The sequence below is a fragment of the Tursiops truncatus genome, chromosome 2 (genome assembly GCF_011762595.2).
Source record: "Tursiops truncatus isolate mTurTru1 chromosome 2, mTurTru1.mat.Y, whole genome shotgun sequence".
Lineage (NCBI taxonomy): Eukaryota > Metazoa > Chordata > Mammalia > Artiodactyla > Delphinidae > Tursiops > Tursiops truncatus.
In genome coordinates, this window is record NC_047035.1 from 3,131,728 (window position 1) to 3,150,019 (window position 18,292).

General features: G+C 50.0%; 1 protein-coding gene and 1 non-coding gene across 6 annotated transcripts in view; both read right to left on the bottom strand.

Moving 5' to 3' along the window:
* The window catches only part of TECPR2 (tectonin beta-propeller repeat containing 2), a 90,651-nt gene that overhangs the window by 28,065 nt on the left and 44,294 nt on the right, over positions 1 to 18,292 (bottom strand). For 3 of the 5 annotated variants that reach the window (XR_012329822.1, XM_033850589.2, XM_019952092.3), the window contains exons 12-17: positions 16,336 to 16,516; positions 14,999 to 15,140; positions 11,331 to 11,571; positions 10,567 to 10,656; positions 8,771 to 9,004; positions 243 to 391 (exon numbers count right to left, since the gene is read on the bottom strand). Coding sequence is in view for 4 of the 5 variants with exons in the window: in XM_033850589.2 (XP_033706480.1) it covers positions 243 to 391; positions 8,771 to 9,004; positions 10,567 to 10,656; positions 11,331 to 11,571; positions 14,999 to 15,140; positions 16,336 to 16,516 (1,037 nt within the window). In the remaining variant the exon portion in view is untranslated. The remainder of the gene's footprint in view (positions 1 to 242; positions 392 to 8,770; positions 9,005 to 10,566; positions 10,657 to 11,330; positions 11,572 to 14,998; positions 15,141 to 16,335; positions 16,517 to 18,292) is intronic. The other 2 variants (XM_073800021.1, XM_073800022.1) reach the window with 2 other exon arrangements.
* Positions 13,919 to 14,053, bottom strand: LOC117311391 (small nucleolar RNA SNORA70). Its single transcript, XR_004525596.1, has one exon. It is a non-coding gene; the product is annotated as a small nucleolar RNA SNORA70 (small nucleolar RNA).

Below are 18,292 nucleotides of genomic sequence, written 5' to 3' on the forward strand. Positions count from 1 at the left end.
ATTGGCTCAGATAATTGTTAATCTGTCCAGCCCTAAACTTCACAAATATCAAATTCCGGGTGTGGGATGCCAGTGAATGAGCGTGTGTTGACCTGGGGCACACCTTAGTCCCCAGGCTCCCTGACACGCCCCTCCTCCCCCAGTTGCTGGGAGGCCAACCTAGCAGGCACGGTCCTCTCCCCAACACCAGCACCCGAGCAGCTTACTGACGAGCAAGTTGGTATCAGTTAACTTTTGCTTACCTGGACAGGCGGTTCAATCGTTATCCAGGCTGGAAGCATCAGACTGGGATTCAGAGGCTGGGTACCCACGCGGAAGTAAACTCCACCCCTGGAATCACAGGCCCAGACGTGCTGATTTCCACATGCCAGGCTCATCAGTTTTACAGCTCCTATAGACAAATAGAGAAAAAGTACACACGTTAATTACTCTTATAAGATGACTCACGTTTCATTTAATCTATGAACTTTGATTTTATACTTCAAAGAAAGAGATGATGCTGCCTTTGCAGGTGAACTCTGTTGCTTGAGAACATTACAGTGCACGGGAGTCACCAACGCCTCTGGCTGCCCCGGCACCTGCCCCGCGCCACAGAGCAGCCCTTGCACACCACGGGCAAAATAATCAAGATGCCATCCGGACAGTGCCCTGAGCCACCAAGCCCGGCAATTAATATCTCAGTATGGGCCCCGTCATTAGCTTCATCAGATATGTGACTATTACCAGCAAATTCTGGATTTGGGGCAAGGGAATTCATCTTTTAGGTAATCTTTTTTTTTTTTGGCTGCGTAGGATCTTAGTGGCAACACGCGGTATCTTCATTGTGGTGCGTGGGCTTCTCTCTAGTTGCAGCGTGTGGGTTTTCTCTTTGGCTGTGGCGTGCAGGCTCCAGGGCACGCAGGGTCTCTCGCTGAGGCGCGAGAGATCAATAGTTGTGGCACGCGGGCTTAGTTGCCCCGCGGCATGTGAGATCTTAGTTCCCCAACCAGGGATCAAACCCGTGTCCCCTGCAGTGGCAGGCGGATTCTTTACCCCTGGACCACCTGGGAAGTCCCTCTTTCAGGTAATCTTGATCCTAATTAGAATTAAAATTAACTAAGCCTCCCAGGATCTTCATTTTTCTTTTTACATTTCTCCTTGTTTATTAAACCAATTTTAAGAGGAAAGGAAATGGGAGGAGTCTTCAAAGAGAAACTTGATTAATAGTTTATCTGGCAGAAAGAGCAACAGCCCATAGTTACTGACCTGCGCGACAGTGATGCACGGCTCTTGCCGCCCCAGCTCATGTGTGAGGCCGTCAGGACGCAGACCCCGGAAAAGAACGTGGAGAAGCCGGGAGGCAAAGGGCAGGCCGCGGCTTGAACCCAGGCCTGCCTGACCCTCCCCGCCAGCCACCTCTGACCTCCAGGGCCCCACATCCCGTGAACACACAGATCTTACACGGTCAGTTCCCTCGCTTTTGACAGATGAACATGCCTGGGCAACCCATGGCTTATCAAGTTATGGAATGTTTTCATTGCCCCAGAAAGTTCCCTCAAGCCCCTTCCTCAAGAAAGTTCTGCCCCTCTGCCCCAAGGCAGCCACTCTTCTGACTTCTATCGCCATGTATCTGTTCAGTCTGGTCTAGATGACTGTAGAAACAGAATCACAGGTATGCACTCCCTGGGCCTGGCTTCTTTCACTCAGCGTGATGTTCTGTTCATGACATTCATCCAGTCACTCCTTTTTACTGCTGAGTATGAGTCCACTGCATGTAAACACCACAGTTACTGGTGTATCCTGCTGATGGGCATTTGGGCCATTTCCACTTTTTGCTATTAGGAGTAAAGCCGCTATCATCATTCCTGCAGAAGACTTTTTTTTGTGAACATGTGTTGTTTTTCTTGAATAACACCTGAGAGTGGAGCTCTGGGCTATAGGGTAGGTATCTGTTTAACGTGGAAAGAGACCACCAGCCTTCCCATTTTACACGCCCACCAGCGGTGTGTGCTGGTGGCTCACACCCTCACGAGCATCCACTTCTGGCACCTCTGTCAGCCATTCTAGCAGGTGTAAAGTGGCATCATGGTTTTATTTGCATTTCCCTGGTAACTAGTGATGCTGAGAATCTTTTAATGTGCTTATGGGGGGCATCTGTATACCTTCTTTTGTGAAGCATCTGTCAAGTCTTTTGCCTGTTTTTTCAAGGTGAACGGTTTGTCTTCTGATGACTAAGTTAGAGGATGACTCATTTTGACTGTAAGGCAGGGGAAAAAGGCGGTGCGGCTACATTCACTGGCAGTGCTGCTCGTGGCCACCTCACACAGTTGTCACCGGTATCAGATGACAGCCCATGTGTCTACACCAAAACGTACAGGCGCGGATCCTGCTATGGGGAAATCTCGCCACATGTGTTTAGCTTAAAAGTATCAACCCACTACTACTGGAAAAATTCTTAGTATCCCTTTGTACATTTCCTGAAGATGATGATTTCTCTTATACTGAAATTAGCTGTATTTTTAAAATCTTTTATAGAATGTCTTACCGGGGAGTTAAAATAGACATCCTAGAGCTCTAACATTACCCATGAAAAGATTTGTAGCGATCCAAATAAAGGACTTTCAGCAGTAAATTCCAGAAACGGCTGAGAAACAAATTCTAATTTTAAAATGCTAATTAAAAATAATGTTATGTTGGAGTCGTCAACCTGCCCTAACAGGAACTACAGGTGGTAGCTGCTCACGTGAAGAGAGTTACATGGTGACAAAAACACACTGGGTCAGCATCTCAGAATTAGCAGCGAATAACACCACCACCAGTGAAACACGGAGTTCATATTACAAGGCAAGCGTTCTTTTAAAACAAACATAAAAGGTTGCTAGAATATACACTTCAGTGTATAAATCAGCTTATTCTGAATTGAAGAGACAGGTCAAAGAAGAAAACGTTTAATCGAGGGCTTTTCCGTAGTCTCCTACTTCACAGAGGGTCTCCCAGGCTGCCTGGGTGCAGGTGTATGAGGTCAGGGCAGGTGGCAGAGAACACTGGCCCCCCCAGCACCCCCTGGCTCGTCAGTGTCCCTTGGAGTTAAGCGGGGCCCTATCACTGGTTCTGGACAATGGGCTGTGGGCAGAAGGGATCTGTCACTTCTGAACTGAACCATAAAAGAGCTGGCAAGAGGGCCTTGCCTTTCGGCTGTCTCCTGCCACAGTGACCAGAGGGGCAGAGCCACAGAGCACCGCAGGGGGTCAGTAAGCCACCACCTGGGAACCACTACCACAACCATCGAAAGACTGACAGGTCAAGAGTCAACTTCGCGGGAGCAGAAAGCAACCTTCACTGTGTTACATGGCTGGTATTTGGGACTCGTTACTGTAACAGTATTAGTCTGACTAACACAGACATACTGCGATTTTCCTGTCTTCCCCCTATTTTGTTCTTCCCTCCCATTAAAAAGAAAAGTTTTAATTACTTTATTCAACAGATGAGACATTTTCCCTTTAGGATTACTTTTTAAACATATATTTTAGACAAAAAGTGGCATTTATTTGGTGTTTTACTATTTATAAGACACTTCTCTGCATAAATTACTATATAAGCCTATTTGTTATCTAAAGGCACGAACCGACACTGAGCATTTCTTCATTAAATGCTGTGACCGGATGTATTCAATTACAAATTGCATTAGTTTGCTAAACATTCCAATGCCTGGCATATGCATATTTATGCGTACTGGGAAATCAAACGTTATGAGCATATTAAGTATCTGCTAAATGACACAAATTTTCTTCCAAAAACTAGGATGGTCATAAATCATAAAATTCCATATTCAGTCTCTATAACTGGGTTCAGTAGCTAGACATTTAATTGAAGAATTCTCTTAATCTAAGAAATGGAAATCAAAACTACAATGAGATACCACCTCCCACCAGTCAGAATGGCCATGATTTTTAAAAATCTACAAAAAAACCCCACAAATAACAAATACTGGAAAGGATGTAGAGAAAAGGGAACCCTCCTACACTGCCGGTGGGAATGTAAGTTGGTGCAGCCACTATGGAGAACAGTATGGAGGTTCCTCAGAAAACTAAAAATAGAGCTCATATGATCCAGCAATCCCACTTCTGGGCATATATCTGGACAAAATTATAATTCAAAAAGACACATGCACCTCTATGTTCACAGCAGCACTATTCACAATAGCCAAGACACGGAAACAACCTAAATGTCCATCGACAGATGAATGGATAAAGAAGATGCGGTACATGTATATAATGGAATAGTACCCAGCCATAAAAAGACAAAATAATGCCATCTGCAGCAACATGGATGCAACTAGAGATGATCATACTAAGTGAAGTTAGAAAGAGAAAGACAAATACCATATGATATCACTTATACGTGGAATCTAAAATATGACACAAATGAACCTATCTATGAAATAGAAACAGAATCACGGACGTAGAGAACAGATGGATGGAGTGGGAGGTTGGGCTAGCAGATGTAAACTATTATATATAGACTGGATGGACAACAAGGTCCTACTGGATAGCACAGAGAACTATATTCAATATCCTGTGATAAACCGTAATGGAAAAGAATATTTAAAAGAAGAACGTAGGGCTTCCCTGGTGGTGCAGTGCTTAAGAATCCACCTGCCAATGCAGGGGACACAGGTTCGAGCCCCGTGTCCATCATCAAAAAGACAACAAGGGACTTCCCTGGTGGTCCAGTGGCTAAGACTCCGAGCTCCCAATGCTGGGGGCCCAGGTTCGATCCTGGTCAGGGAACTAGATCCCACAAGCATTGCACCAACTAAAGATCCTGCATGCCACAACGAAGGTCCCACACGTGGCAACAAAGATCCTGCATGCTGCAACTAAAACCTGGTGCAGCCAAAAAAAAAAAGATTTAAAAAGACAACAAATAACAAGTGTTGACAAGAATGTGGAGGAAAGGGAACCCTGCTGGTAGGAATGTAAACTGGTACAGCCACTACGGAAAACATTATGGAGGTTCCTCAAAAAATTAAAAATAGGACTATCATCTGATCCAGCAATTCCACTCTTGGGTATTCATCTGAAAAAAACGAAAACACTAATTTGGAAAGATACATGCCCCCCAGCATGCTGTTCACTGCAGCATTATTTACAACAGGCAAGATATGCAAGAAACACAAGTGTCCATCAACAAATGAATGGATAAAGAAGATGTGGGGTGTATGTGTGTGTGTGTGTACACACACACACAATGGAATATTACTCAGCCTTAAAAAAGAATGAAATCCTGCCATCTGCAACAATGTGGATTGATCTGAAGAGTGTTACACCTAGTGAAATGTCAGAGAAAGACAAATACTGTATGTTTCACTTATATGTGGAATCTAAAAAACCAAAATAAATGAACAAATACAACAAAACAGAAATAGACTCACAGATTCAGAAAACAAACTAGTGGTTACCAGAGGGGAGTAGGAAGGGGGGGAGGGGCAAAACAGATGAAGGGGATTAAGGGATACAAACTACCATTTAAAAAGCAAATAAGGACTTCCCTGGTGGCGCAGTGGTTAAGAACCCACCTGCCAATGCAGGGGCCATGGATTCGAGCCCCAGTCCAGGAAGATCCCACATGCTGCGGAGCAACTAAGCCTGTGCGCCACAACTACTGAGCCTGTGCTCTAGAGCCCGCAAGCCACAACTACTGAGCCCGTGTGCCACAACTACTGAAGCCCACACGCCACAACTACTGAAGCCTGCGCGCCTAGAGCTCATGCTTCGCAACAAGAGAAGCCACCGCAATGAGAAGCCCACACACCGCAATGAAGAGTAGCCCCTGCTCGTCGCAACTAGAGAGAGCCCGCGCACAGCAACGAAGACCCAACGCAGCCAAAAATGAATAAATAGATTTATAAAATTTTTTTTAATTTAAATAAAATAAAATAAAAAGCAAATTAATTACAAAGATGTAACATACAGCACAGGGAATATAAACAATAATAATAACTTTGTATGGTGTGTAATCTATAAAAATATCAAATCACTATATTGTACACCTGAAGCTAATATAATATTGTATGTCAACTATACTTCCAAAAAAAAAAAGTGCATCTGGGAAAGAGAAGTTTGCTACTGCACAGAACACTCACATGTAGAACCACAGTCTTGAAAAGGCTGTGCTTCCTTTCACTGCTGTGAGCACCACCATGGCCAACTTTTAAAAGAACAATGCAGCACCCCAGGTAACCCCAGGCAAGTAAGCAAGGCAGCATTAACGTTACCTGCGTTACTACACTCTGTTCACTACTCCCCAGTGAGTGCTGCCAGATGACAGCCTGCCATGGACACTGGCAGGGAGCACACACCTGAACTCAAAATCTGCATCCCCTAATATAAATAATACTTTTTTAAGAAACCTTGATTCACCGGTTTGTCCCACAGGCTACACAGACCATCCCTGGAAAGAGCCAAACAACAGAGTAGCTGGTGGCCCTGACCTGCCTTCCGCCGCCCCCCCACCCTGGCACGTGGAAGGCCAGCACCCCTCCTGCTGTTCCCTGCACGCCTCCCCGGCCTACCAACTCTGGACTTGCTTCGTTCTCCCAGGACGTTCAGAATATCGTAAAAGAAGTCTTTATCCATCCTCTCAGCAACGGCCAGTAACCCGGATAAACAAAATCCAGAGCTCAGGGCAGGAAAAAGACTAAGCGAGGCAGAGCTTCCTGGACTCGGCCCCCGTCATGCACGGCGCCAGACCCGAGCGAGCACCACCCCTCCCCCAGCAGCTTGAGGAGCTGGGCAGCTTTCAGGCCGTCACACCTGCCTGAGACAGGTTCCGTTTGCACATGATGCTTACTTGCATCACCTCTCTGGGGCGGGGATTGCCGTTACCATCAGAAAGGTGAGGACTGATGTTTCAAGGTAACCTGGCTAGCACTGCTCCCGCTGCCGCCCTGCCTCTGCCGGGAGCCCCAGTGAGGTGGTGAGGGCCCAACCACCTCACCTGCGGTCTGTGTGAGCCACTCCAGGCCTGGCTGGACTGCGGACGATTCTGCAGGCAAGAGGCAGGGCAGCTCTGTGAAAGCCTGCCGTTCTCGGCTCCTGCAGCCCTGCCCCCAGCACGCAGGGGGAGCCAAAGCACAACCTGGACTCAGGGTGGCCCTGCCTGGCCCCTCCCACTCTGAAAGGGAGACTCAATCCCACCGAAGCCCAGTCACTCCCCTTGAAAGAACGGCCACCGACCCCAGGGAAACCCAGCCAGCCGCCTCAGAGGCCTGTAACACTCTGGCTAGCGCACCAGCGCGCCAGCGCGGGAGGACTGGACTGAACGGAAGGGAGGCGTGAGCTGTGCGCCGGAGCCCGGAGGCCAAGCCGCGCTCGAGGCCGTTCTCTCGGCACGTGGTGCAGCACAGAGGCCTCCTCTGGGCGGTGGTACCGGGCAGAGCTCTGCTTCTGCCCCAGAGGGGGCAAGGGCAGGGCCCCCAGCGCTCCCAGGATCCTGTAGCAAGGAGGACACCAACCTCGCCCTGGCCTTTTTACCTCCAGAAACTCCCAAACTGCTCTGCTTGGGGGCCAAAGGAGGATGGCTCAGGCCCACAGGATCTCTGAACCAAGGAAAGGCTCCCTGGGGCAGGCGGGAAGACGGCCCCGCACTGGCAGGCAGAGCCATGGCCAGCTGCAGCCTCTCTGGTCCATCACCGTTGACGATGGCGGCTGGCAGGCACTCTCAGAAGCTGGACTGTGACCGGCCTTGGGGCTGGGATTAGGTTCAAAACACGGTGCGAGTGAGGCCAAAAGCATGATCAAAATGACCCTGGAAAATTCCTAGCTTTGGAACAAAGCTTACTTCTTTAGTGGAGAACCAACCTGCTTCTTTAGCTAAGCTGGGTTGTATTTGGGGGCCTTGTGGGACAAAAGAATGACGATACCTCTGCACGTCATGGGATGGTGAGAGGCCGTCAGCTGGAGACGCAGCCGGGGGCTGCCAGGGCGGGAGGTGGACAAGGCGTCCTCCCTTCCCTTCTGCCTTCTTTGTCCTTTTTTTCCCAAACGAGTACATGTGGTTGAATTCTCAAATGTTAACTGCTTGTAAAATTCAATTCTACCACCTAACAAACAAAACACTGGTTATCAGTTCACCAGAACGGGAAACTGCTGGGCATGGAAGTATTCCTAAGGCTCGCATGGACTCCGGAGCTGCCTGGCGCAGCCTGAACCTTCTGACAGCCACACCTGCCCATCTGCCCAGAGGATAACCTAAGGGCGTGGGCTCATTCCATCATCGTATTCCTTGGAACAGGAATGAATTATTTATAAATGGCCTCATGCTGCTTGGCTGCCCTGCAGCCCTGTAGGGGAGACTCAGGGAAGGGCGGCAGCGGGAGGCGGCACACACCCCTCCAGCAGAGGGAGAACTGGGCCCTCTCCAGGCTGCGGGCCGCGGACCCTGCGTCGGAAAGGGCACAAAGCAACTGCCACATTCAGACAGACCAGCAGAGGCAGCTGCATCCACAGCATCATCTCGAGCGTGTCTTACAGCAGCCTTCTCTGAGTTCACGCTCCTCCTGGGTTCCGAAAACCCTGTGATGTGTAAAGCGTGGGAAGAAAAGCTCCTCACAGGATTCTGAAGAGGCCCATTACCCTGCAAGAGCGGCTAGTCGACCTCCTGAAATCCAGCAACCGACCAAGCAGCCTACAAGAATTCACGAGGGTTGGACACAGGGCCCCGGGAAGCAGGTGAGACACCCCTCCTGATGAGGCCGGAAGGCAGGGCCCGGCGGCGGGGGTGGGCATACCTAGCTGCGAGAGGTCCAGCCTCGTCCAGTGCATGCCCGTGGGGCAGCTCGCGGACAGCGTCCGGATGAACACCTGGCCGAGGCTGTCCAGGGCCCACAGGGCGTCTTGGCAGGCGGCGTAGGCCCTCATCTCGGCGTCGGGGGGCAGCTGCACGGTGGACGGGCGTGACTGGGCGTGCTGGGCGCTGACGCGGCACAGGTCCTTGCTGCTCTGGCAGAGCCACAGGGAGCTTCCTGCGGAGAGGGCATGGCGTCACCGGCGAGCCTCTCGGGGCAGCCTTTGCCTTCAGAGGCTGGCTGCCCAGCTCCCACCCTCACTCCCCACCTCGGGGAAGGAGCAGCCAGGACTCAGGGGGACACACCGGGACCAGCCAGTTCGTAGGAAACAAGTCCGACACATTTAAAGAAATGAAAGGAAGCTGGGCTAACGAGACCTTAGGAGGCCCACAACGTTGCCTCAGAGGCCCGGACCTTGGACGTTGTATAATGGACTGGGAAGCGTTCAACTTGGTGTGTTAACTAGTGTCCTAGAGGGAGCAAGGTCAGCAATGCCTCAGAAGGACAGCACCGAGGACCCTCCCCTGTCCTGGGGGCAGGATGAGGGGAGGTCTGGCGGGGTGGAGGCTGCTGGAAAAGGCCCGGAAAGCTGGAAAGCCTTTTCCTCCCATCCTCACCTCAAAATTGCATGCTTTCATTCTCTCCCCCGTTTTTAGAGTCCTTCAGGTTTAATTCACTTTAAAATGCAAACCACACTTGGGGAAATTAAAACCTCAGTCAGAATATATTATCTAAAGTATATCGAAAACTTGGGACCAGTTATGGTCTGGAATTCAAAATTACCCTGGACCTTGAAAACATACGGTAATGGGTATGCCATACGTTTACGAAACAGCCTGGGAGCCAGGCAATACCCGCCCCCCACCTGCCCCCGCAAGAAGTGCAGCAACGTTCCTGCAACAAAACACGTCACAGTCGCAGGCAGCAGGACAGATGGAGGCAATAAGGAGCCTCCCATCAGCTCAGGTCAGGTTTTGCTGCCGAATGATTTGTGCCAAGCTTGGGAAAGAACCTATGGTTTGCAGAGCTTACTTATTGCACAACTGCGGTCAGAACGATCTGGGGAGGAAGCATTTTATTGTACTGACCAAGTTCTGCACATCCTAGTGGGACTACGAGCTCGAACTCACCAACTGCAGAGACCCCCGACATCTTCTCATCTGACTCTCAGCGTGATCCTGGGAGGCGGCTTCGGCCTCCGCTGGGGCCGCCTGACTGCCCCAGCTCTCATCTCCTGGGGTAGCTGCACTGCCTCTCCTGGCTCCAAACCCCGAGCTGTGGTCAGGGCTTTGGGAGGTCTGCCCTACCAGGGGCATGACAGTGGGACTTAGGCCAGCCAGAGGCTGTAAACCAGCCTGTGAGGAGGTGACAGAATTCACAGGGGAAATGGCCAGGCACCCAGAGAAGCCTGGTGCCTACTGGCCCTGTGCTATGGCCCTGAGACATGTCACTGAAGTCAGCAGCTGCTGGCCTCAGAGGTCACACTGTACACTCCCCTCCTTCGGAAGGACAGCTCACCTCCAGACCCACTCAGATCACCACACCAGACCCTTCTCTCCTGGGCAGGCCTATCCAGCTTCGGGGGCCCTCAGCTCAGCCAACGAGGGCTGCTGGCCTGTGACACCACCGCATCCAGTCCCTGAGGGCCCCACGGCCATGCTCCCGCCCCAACTAGGCCACGGCAGACCACAGTTTTAACTGTTCAGCTGCCAACCTGTGCACTGCACTCCCCAACCAACCTTCCTTTGTGGGAGCAGTGGAAGCCAACACAAAGGCCCACTTTGTGGCAGAAGCTGTCCCCCGGGGAACAACATTATTCCAGTAAGTGCCTAGAAAGAATAATGGGAAGAGTACGTTAAAGAAAGAAGAAAGAAAAACCATACATGCTTCAGAACTTTAGTTCTAGACCAACTGGTCTTCAAAACCCCTTACAGTTGGTTCTAGACTGTCCTCAAAGTAGGAGACCCAAGCCAGCACTGCAAGAGCCAGCCCGACAAGCAGAGCACCATCTAGCCCAGGGTCGGGGGAGGCCACGCAGGGGGAGAAGAGCTGGAGAAAATTCACAAAGCAGGGTTCACTCACAGAAATGAAGCCCCAGTGGGTAAATGTGGATTTACACCTACGTTTACAGATCTGGCCAGAGCCTTGCATGTTCAACAGTGTGGTCATTTTTTCTACTAGGCTCTTTAGGAATGGGAGGATTTTTTCATTTAGCTGGAAATTATTAACATAAAAATGAGCTCCATGTGCTCTTCTTGTAGCCTAATCGGTTCCTAATGGAAACTGATCGCACACCATCCAGACGCTGGTATCCAAGTCGTAGGAATGACAGACTAAAAGGAGGGAACTGATAGAAAGCAGAGGGAATGCCTCCATTCCAGACACTTCATACCACTGGCACTAAATTATCTTTTCCACTTGAGCTCATAAGGCTTTTCCTTAAATGCTGCCTCTAAGAGGAGCTGCCTATCAAGCCGGCGTGGAAATGAAGTGATTCACCCACCGATGAGGCTTCCTCTAGAGACGTGGATTTCATTCTTGCCCGAGGAGATCCAGACGCCGCTGCTGTTGACCCCTAGGAGGCTCGGCTGGCACTGGAGCTGCTGAGACCACAACGCCATGCGCAGTTTATCCGCCACCTTCTCCACAGGCACCTGGGCTGCTGTGGCCACCGAGTGTGTGGCGTGGATTATGGTCTGGAACAAGCTGCACTGGTCAAACACCACATAGTCTGTGATGCTCGCCTGCAGGGGAGACGGGCAGACACCCTGTCTCAGCGCAGCTACAAGCGCCTTCTGTATGCTCCCTGCCTGAGAGGTAAGGGCCCGACCCCACCCGTCAAACACCCAGATACCCACGTGCACATTTGTGTGAGGACTGGAGAGGAGTGTGGCAGGGCACCCCCCACTGCTGACTGTGATTACTTCCGAGGGGTGGACTCAGAGGGATGTAAGAAAATGTTCACCTTTTATTTTATACACTTTTCTATCACATGGACCTGTTACAAAGAGCATGTATTATTTTTATGATTATCACCCCCTCGCACCCTATAAGTCTTTCATTCTAATCAGTGAGAAACGATTATTTTGTTTTTAAAATTTAGGAATTTCTCATGGACAAGTGTACAATACTCAGGATCATAATACGGGTTTAAAAAGAAGCAATTCATGCCCTAACTGGGCCTGTTACTAATCAGGCCAGAAGGACAGCACAGACGGGAGCTGCCCTGGACGTGCAGAGTGCACCTGGGCTCAGACTCGAGACACGCTGCTCTCACGTTCCCGCAAGACGTCTTTCTCCAGGGTGCGCCCTCTGAGGAAGCCTCCCCCTTGCCGCCAGCGCCGGCTGTTAGAAAGCTCTGACTCTGCGGGACTCTCCACGCACTTCTGCCCTGCCGGTTGGGTTACAGAGAACGTCACCGCCCTCCGCCTAGGACAGCCCGTGCAGGCCACACTCCCAGGTCACGCACAGCGAAGTGCTGAGTGAAAGTGACACCACCTAGCATAGGGAACTTAACATATAATAAACAAAACACACAGAAAGGAAACTATCACAAAACCCAGCACTGTAGTGCATGTGCGATGCGGCCCTTCTTTTCTGTGAAAGGGCTCGCACTGACTGTGAGCTTCTGCCTGCACTGAGGCTTAAGCAAACGGTGTCAGCACGTCAACCCCGCGGCCCTGCTGCGGAGCCCGCGGCCCCGCTTCTCTTGAAGAGCAGAGCACGTGCCAGCCTGGCTAGGCGGACTCCATCAGAGCCCACAGGACACTGGGCAGGTACCTGGGGACCAGTGCCACGCTGCCGTGTGATGGCCCAGGAGCTCTGCCCTTGCTCGGGGTGTATGATGCCAGGCCACACAGAAAGTCGGTGACAGGCTCAGTCCCAGCACCCAGCATTGGCAGATAAGCAGGATGCAAATTAACAGAAAGAAAAGGAAGGTTTAACAGCCAAACATAATGCTGGCTCTAGCACTACAGAGAAATCAATCTTACAGTAAATAAAATAACTCTGTTTCCAAACACCTCAGAGATGATTCTGTCAAATTTCTCTGAAGACAATGTTCTAAATATTATGATAAAATGATAACTAGTTTTCTTTAGGTTACTTAAAGACAGAATTTAGTACATACGCTACACTTGAGTGTGTGTGTGTGTGTGTGTGTGTAAAACCATACAATACGGTTACAAATACAGGGAGGATACTTTTGAATCAATTGTATAACTTTTCAAATAGTACCTGGCATATTAAATTAGAGACTGTGTATATACACACATATTCATCAAAGAGCAAACACAACTTACTTTTCCACATCCTCATGTGAAAGACCTGAGAGCGGCCACTGGAAGACCTGCCCTCGATGAGGCAAGTCTAAGGCGACAATAACACCTGAACCAATCAATGGAGACAGAACACTCGAGAGCTGCTGTGTACCCCACAGCCGCCGATGCCAGCACAGCCTTACCTGCCACGCTGGGGAACCACGGGCGCTACGTTTACACTGAATGGTACCAAAAGGGCAAAAGTTAGCTTGATTATACCTTACTACTTCTTTCTTTTTTTTTTTTAATTTCTTTTTGTTTATTTTATTTATTTATTTTCGGCTGCACTGGGTCTTCGTTGCTGCGCGCGGGCTTTCTCTAGTTGCGGCGAGCAGGGCTATTCTTTTTTTTTTGACAAAGAAAGTAGGGTTTATTGGTGGGCATGGGTAGGCAGGGGGCAGCGCCAAGCCTCTCATGAGTGCAGGGCCCGCCATTTGTCCAGGGGGCCACGATTAGGGATGTACTTGACCCCACAGCCATATGGGATGAGCCACTTTTCTGCCACCATGTTTTCAAATTAATCTGCATTAAACTTAGTAAATCCCCACTTCTTGGAGATGTGGATCTTCTGGCGGCCAGGGAACTTGAACTTGGCCCTGTGGAGGGCCTCAATCACATGCTCCTTGTTCTGCAGCTTGGTGCGGATGGACATTATGACCTGGCCAATGTGGACCCTGGCCACTGTGCCCTGGGGCTTTCCAAAGGCACCATGCATACCTGTCTGGAGCCTGGATTGGGGACAGCACGCCAGTCATGAATGTCCACTGGAAAGGGCTGTCTCCAGGGTCCCTTAGGGCAGCCCACACAGGCAACAGGCCGCACACACTACCAAGGAGGCTGCTGTTTGCAGCCACTGCGCACCGGGCCCCCATGGGGAAAAGAGCACAGGCGGCTTAACTGGCTGCAAAGGGCTACTCTTGGTTGCGGTGTGCGGGCTTCTCACTGCAGTGGCTTCTCTTGTTGTGGAACACGGGCTCTAGGCATGCGGGCTTCAGCAGTTGTGGGTCGCAGCCTCTAGAGCGCAGGCTCAGTAGTTGTGGCGCATGGGCTTAGCTGTTCGGCAGCATGTGGGATCTTCCCGGACCGGGGCTCGAACCCATGTCCCCTGTATTGGCAGGTGGATTCTTAACCACTGTGCCACCAGGGAAGCCCCTACCTTACTATTTCTCAAAGTGTTTACTTTTCTGGGGGCATGTAGGAAAACTCCCCTTTCTTCGTTGAAATACCATTTACTTACGAGGGCTTTTGTACAAGCAGAGATAGTGAATTTTAATTGTGGGTTGGGTTTTTCACATCTATTGTCTAATCTCTCTTCTTCTTAGTACATTCCTCCAGAATTAATCATTATTATTATCTAGGTCTTCAGATGGCTATCAATGGATTTATTTGGCATATAATGACAAATTTCTAAATAACACCAAAATTAAAAAATAAATAAACAAAGCCTACATATTTAAGCAAAAAGAGCTTCACAAGTTATGTCCTGTGATGAAATTCCTGATAATTCTTTTTTTTTACATTGAAGTATAGTTGATTTACAATGCTGTGTTAGTTACTGCTGTACAGCAAAGTGATTCAGGTATACATATGTATACATTCTTTCTCTTTTAATATTCTTTTCCATTATGGTTCATCATAGGATATTGAATACAGTAGAGCCTTGTTGTGCCCTGATATTTCTAGTGTGCTCAAATACAGCAAAGTCTAACTCATCCAATAGTAAAAGCGAACACCGTTTATTTACTCCAAGCCCCCAATCTCTTTAGGGAAAAGAGAGGGGCTGTAAGAGGGAGAACAGAGCCCCCGACTCAGGGAGGCACCCAGACACGTGGCCCGAGAGCTCAACACCTACTTGCCACCAGTGGTCGTCATCCCCTTGGGGCTTCTTGGAAACGACGCCAGTTCTGAACCACAGGTGTCCTCGGACGTCCAAGGCCCACAGGGTCTGTTGGTCCCCAAGAGTGATACAGACAGGTTCCAAAGCCTGCCTTTCACTGGAAACGAGGAAGAGAGCGTGGAGTCAGCACCCGCATTCATGGCCCCCAGCGCGCCTAGGATGCCGGCATCAAGCGTCCTGGGGGGCTCGGTGTGGGACAAGAGACAAGTTCCGAGGAAGGAAGCTTGAGTTTCGAGTTAAACGACTGTGCGATATATACTGTTCCGAAGCGAGGGGGCGTCTGAAGAATTCCTGAAGGCCCAGGACGGTAGGGGGAGCTCTTAAGGGAAACTAACCCAGGGAAGAAGAGAGCAGGCTCATGAGGGATTTCAGGCCCCGAGTGGCCCATCTCCCCACCCCTGCCTTCACCAATTAAGCGAACAGGAACTCCGCAGCGTGCCAGGCTGTGTTGGGCAGCTGCAGCCTGGCAGACGCTGCCCACTCTGCGGGCAACGCCCTCCTCCCACCCAGCCGGTGACGTCCCCACCAGCTTCGAGGCTGAGGTGCGGGTCCACTCTGCACGGTGCCTACCTGACCTCTGCAGGGGGAGCCGAGGCGTCCTCGGTGCTGCTCGTCCCTCTCCAGCTCGGGACCATCTACACTAACTGGCGTTGGTTGCCCCAGATGGGGAGCTCTTCGAGGGCTGGGCAGGGTCACGTTCACTCAGTGCTCACAACAGGTGCTCACTCAAATTTACTGGGTTGCTCAATTCAAACCGAGAATATCCTAATCTAATTTTTCTAAAGACTACTGATAATTTCACACCAGCAAAATGATCTGACAGTAACTCTTTAATTAAAATTTTGACGGGTAGAAAGTAACCAAATAAATTGCAATTCAGAGATTAACTTCAACTGACTAGGAGGATAATAAAGAAAAATATTTGGCCTTAAGTCATCTGAGACTCTAAACAGAAACTACCTGACAATGGGCAGTTCTCTAGAAAGACCATCATGAGAGACTCGTGACCGTGTGGGGCTTGAGATTACACATGAGGGCAGTAACATTTTTAAAACTGAGCTCTGACCCAATGCCCAGTCTGCCAGTCAGAAGGAGGCACAGAGTGTCTTCAAGGTCAGGCTGCTGAAACTGGCTCTGGCAATCCCAGAGAACACCACGACCGTGGAAACCTTCAGGGAACCAGCTCTGCCCAGGAGAGGCTCACATGGGTCCCTTAAGAAGAGTCAAGTTGACAAAGAACAGACAGTGGGACAGACAGGACGCTGAAAATGTGTCTGCTCCTCCCCCGATACCTGACGATGTCACATTTCCAGCGCTCCCCTTCGGGACAGAAGCTGCTCACACCCTCCCGGTACAGCAGTACCCTCTGCTCCGTCAGCGCCCACACCACGCTGTTTCGGGCTGCGACCTGGGACAGTGGGTATGGACAGTCAACCTTTACGGCTCTGGCACAGGGGCGATCCACGCTGAGACCTGCCGGGGAGAAGGACAGGAAGCCCCCAAAGACACACAGTCAGGACTTCACACCTCATTTTCATTCTGTTTGCTTATTTTTCTTTTTTGGTATTTTGCTATATCCTTTTATAATAAGTACTTTCTCTTTTCAAGGTCTAGTCAACATAAAATAGTTAGATTGTGCTTAAATATAATATCCATCTGAACTGTTTTCAGATGCTCTTTGAAAACTGGAGGAATAACAATTCCGAATCCTCTGGTGTCCCAAAGTAGCTAAAAATGTTCCGAAAGAACGTGAAAGCCCAGTGCAGGAGAGCAGCCAGCTCCGGAGCCAGGAGGGTCCAGGCCCAGAGGAGCCAGTACCAAGGGACGTCTTCTGTGGCCACGCCCCTCGGAGCCTCAGCTGCCACTGGACCCACAGGGATCTGAGGGCTCCAGGCAACCTCTGCAGAGCACCTCCAACAGGGTGGTTCCCCTCCGCCTGCTTTGTACGTGGTACGCGGTGTTTCCACTACTAAAATGAAAACCCCGAAATTCCTAGATGGAAGGTGAGGGCCAGAGCTCAGGGTCCCCAACTCCCCATCCAGGGCTCTTCCCCCGCCTCTTTGCAATCTCTGTCTAATGAGCTTCAAGGCCACTCGTAAGGGAGCTGGCACAACAGCTGTTACCTAAAGCCCCATATTATTCCGCAGCCTCAGCCTGCGGTCAGGGCTCGGAACTCAGCATGCTCCCTGCCCGATCACAACAGCACCCTACGGTATCACAGCCCTTGGGCTGCATTTCCTCAAACTCAGCTAGGTAGGAATCACCTCCTGGACTTCTTACACTGCAAACCTTCAGGACAACCCTGGAGACTCTAAGCCAGTAGCTCTGGGTGGTTTGAGCTTGTCTGCAACCACTGCCCAGGTGACTCCTAAGGCCCTCCTCACCCCCAGGCCAGAAGCACCCTGTTTCCCCAGCAGGAACGAAACTCAGATGCCACTGGAAGTTGGACATGCGTATGCTTTTCCAGCTATTTTTCACTTTCAAGGGAGACATAGGAACCAGGCTGGAGAGACCAGGGCCGGCATGTGGCCCAGAGCTGGCCAGGCTGCCCTCTGGGCTCAAGCAGGAGCTGCTAGGATGCCGGCTCTCCCACATCTGAGAGCGAGCCAGATGTTCAAGGGCTTTCAATCTCAGAGAATCGAATATTTGCAAACGAAGCAACCGACAAAGGATTAATCTCCAAAATCTACAAGCAGCTCATGCAGCTCAATACCAAAAAAACAAACAACCCAATCCAAAAATGGGCAGAATACCTAAACAGACATTTCTCCAAAGAAGATATACAGATTGCCAACAAACACATGAAAGAATGCTCAACATCACTAATCATTAGAGAAATGCAAATCAAAGCTACAATGAGGTATCACCTCACACCAGTCAGAATGGCCATCATCAAAAAATCTACAAACAATAAATGCTGGAGAGGGTGTGGAGAAAAGGGAACCCTCCTGCACTATTGGTGGGAATGTAAATTGATACAGCCACTATGGAGAACAGTATGGAGGTTCCTTAAAAAACTATAAATAGAACTACCATATGACCCAGCAATCCCACTACTGGGCATATACCCTGAGAAAACCATAACTCAAAAACAGTCATGTACCAAAATGTTCATTGCAGCTCTGTTTACAATAGCCAGGAGATGGAAACAACCTGAGTGTCCATCAACAGATGAATGGATAAAGAAGATGTGGCACATGTATACAGTGGAATATTACTCAGCCATAAAAGGAAATGAAATTGATTTAT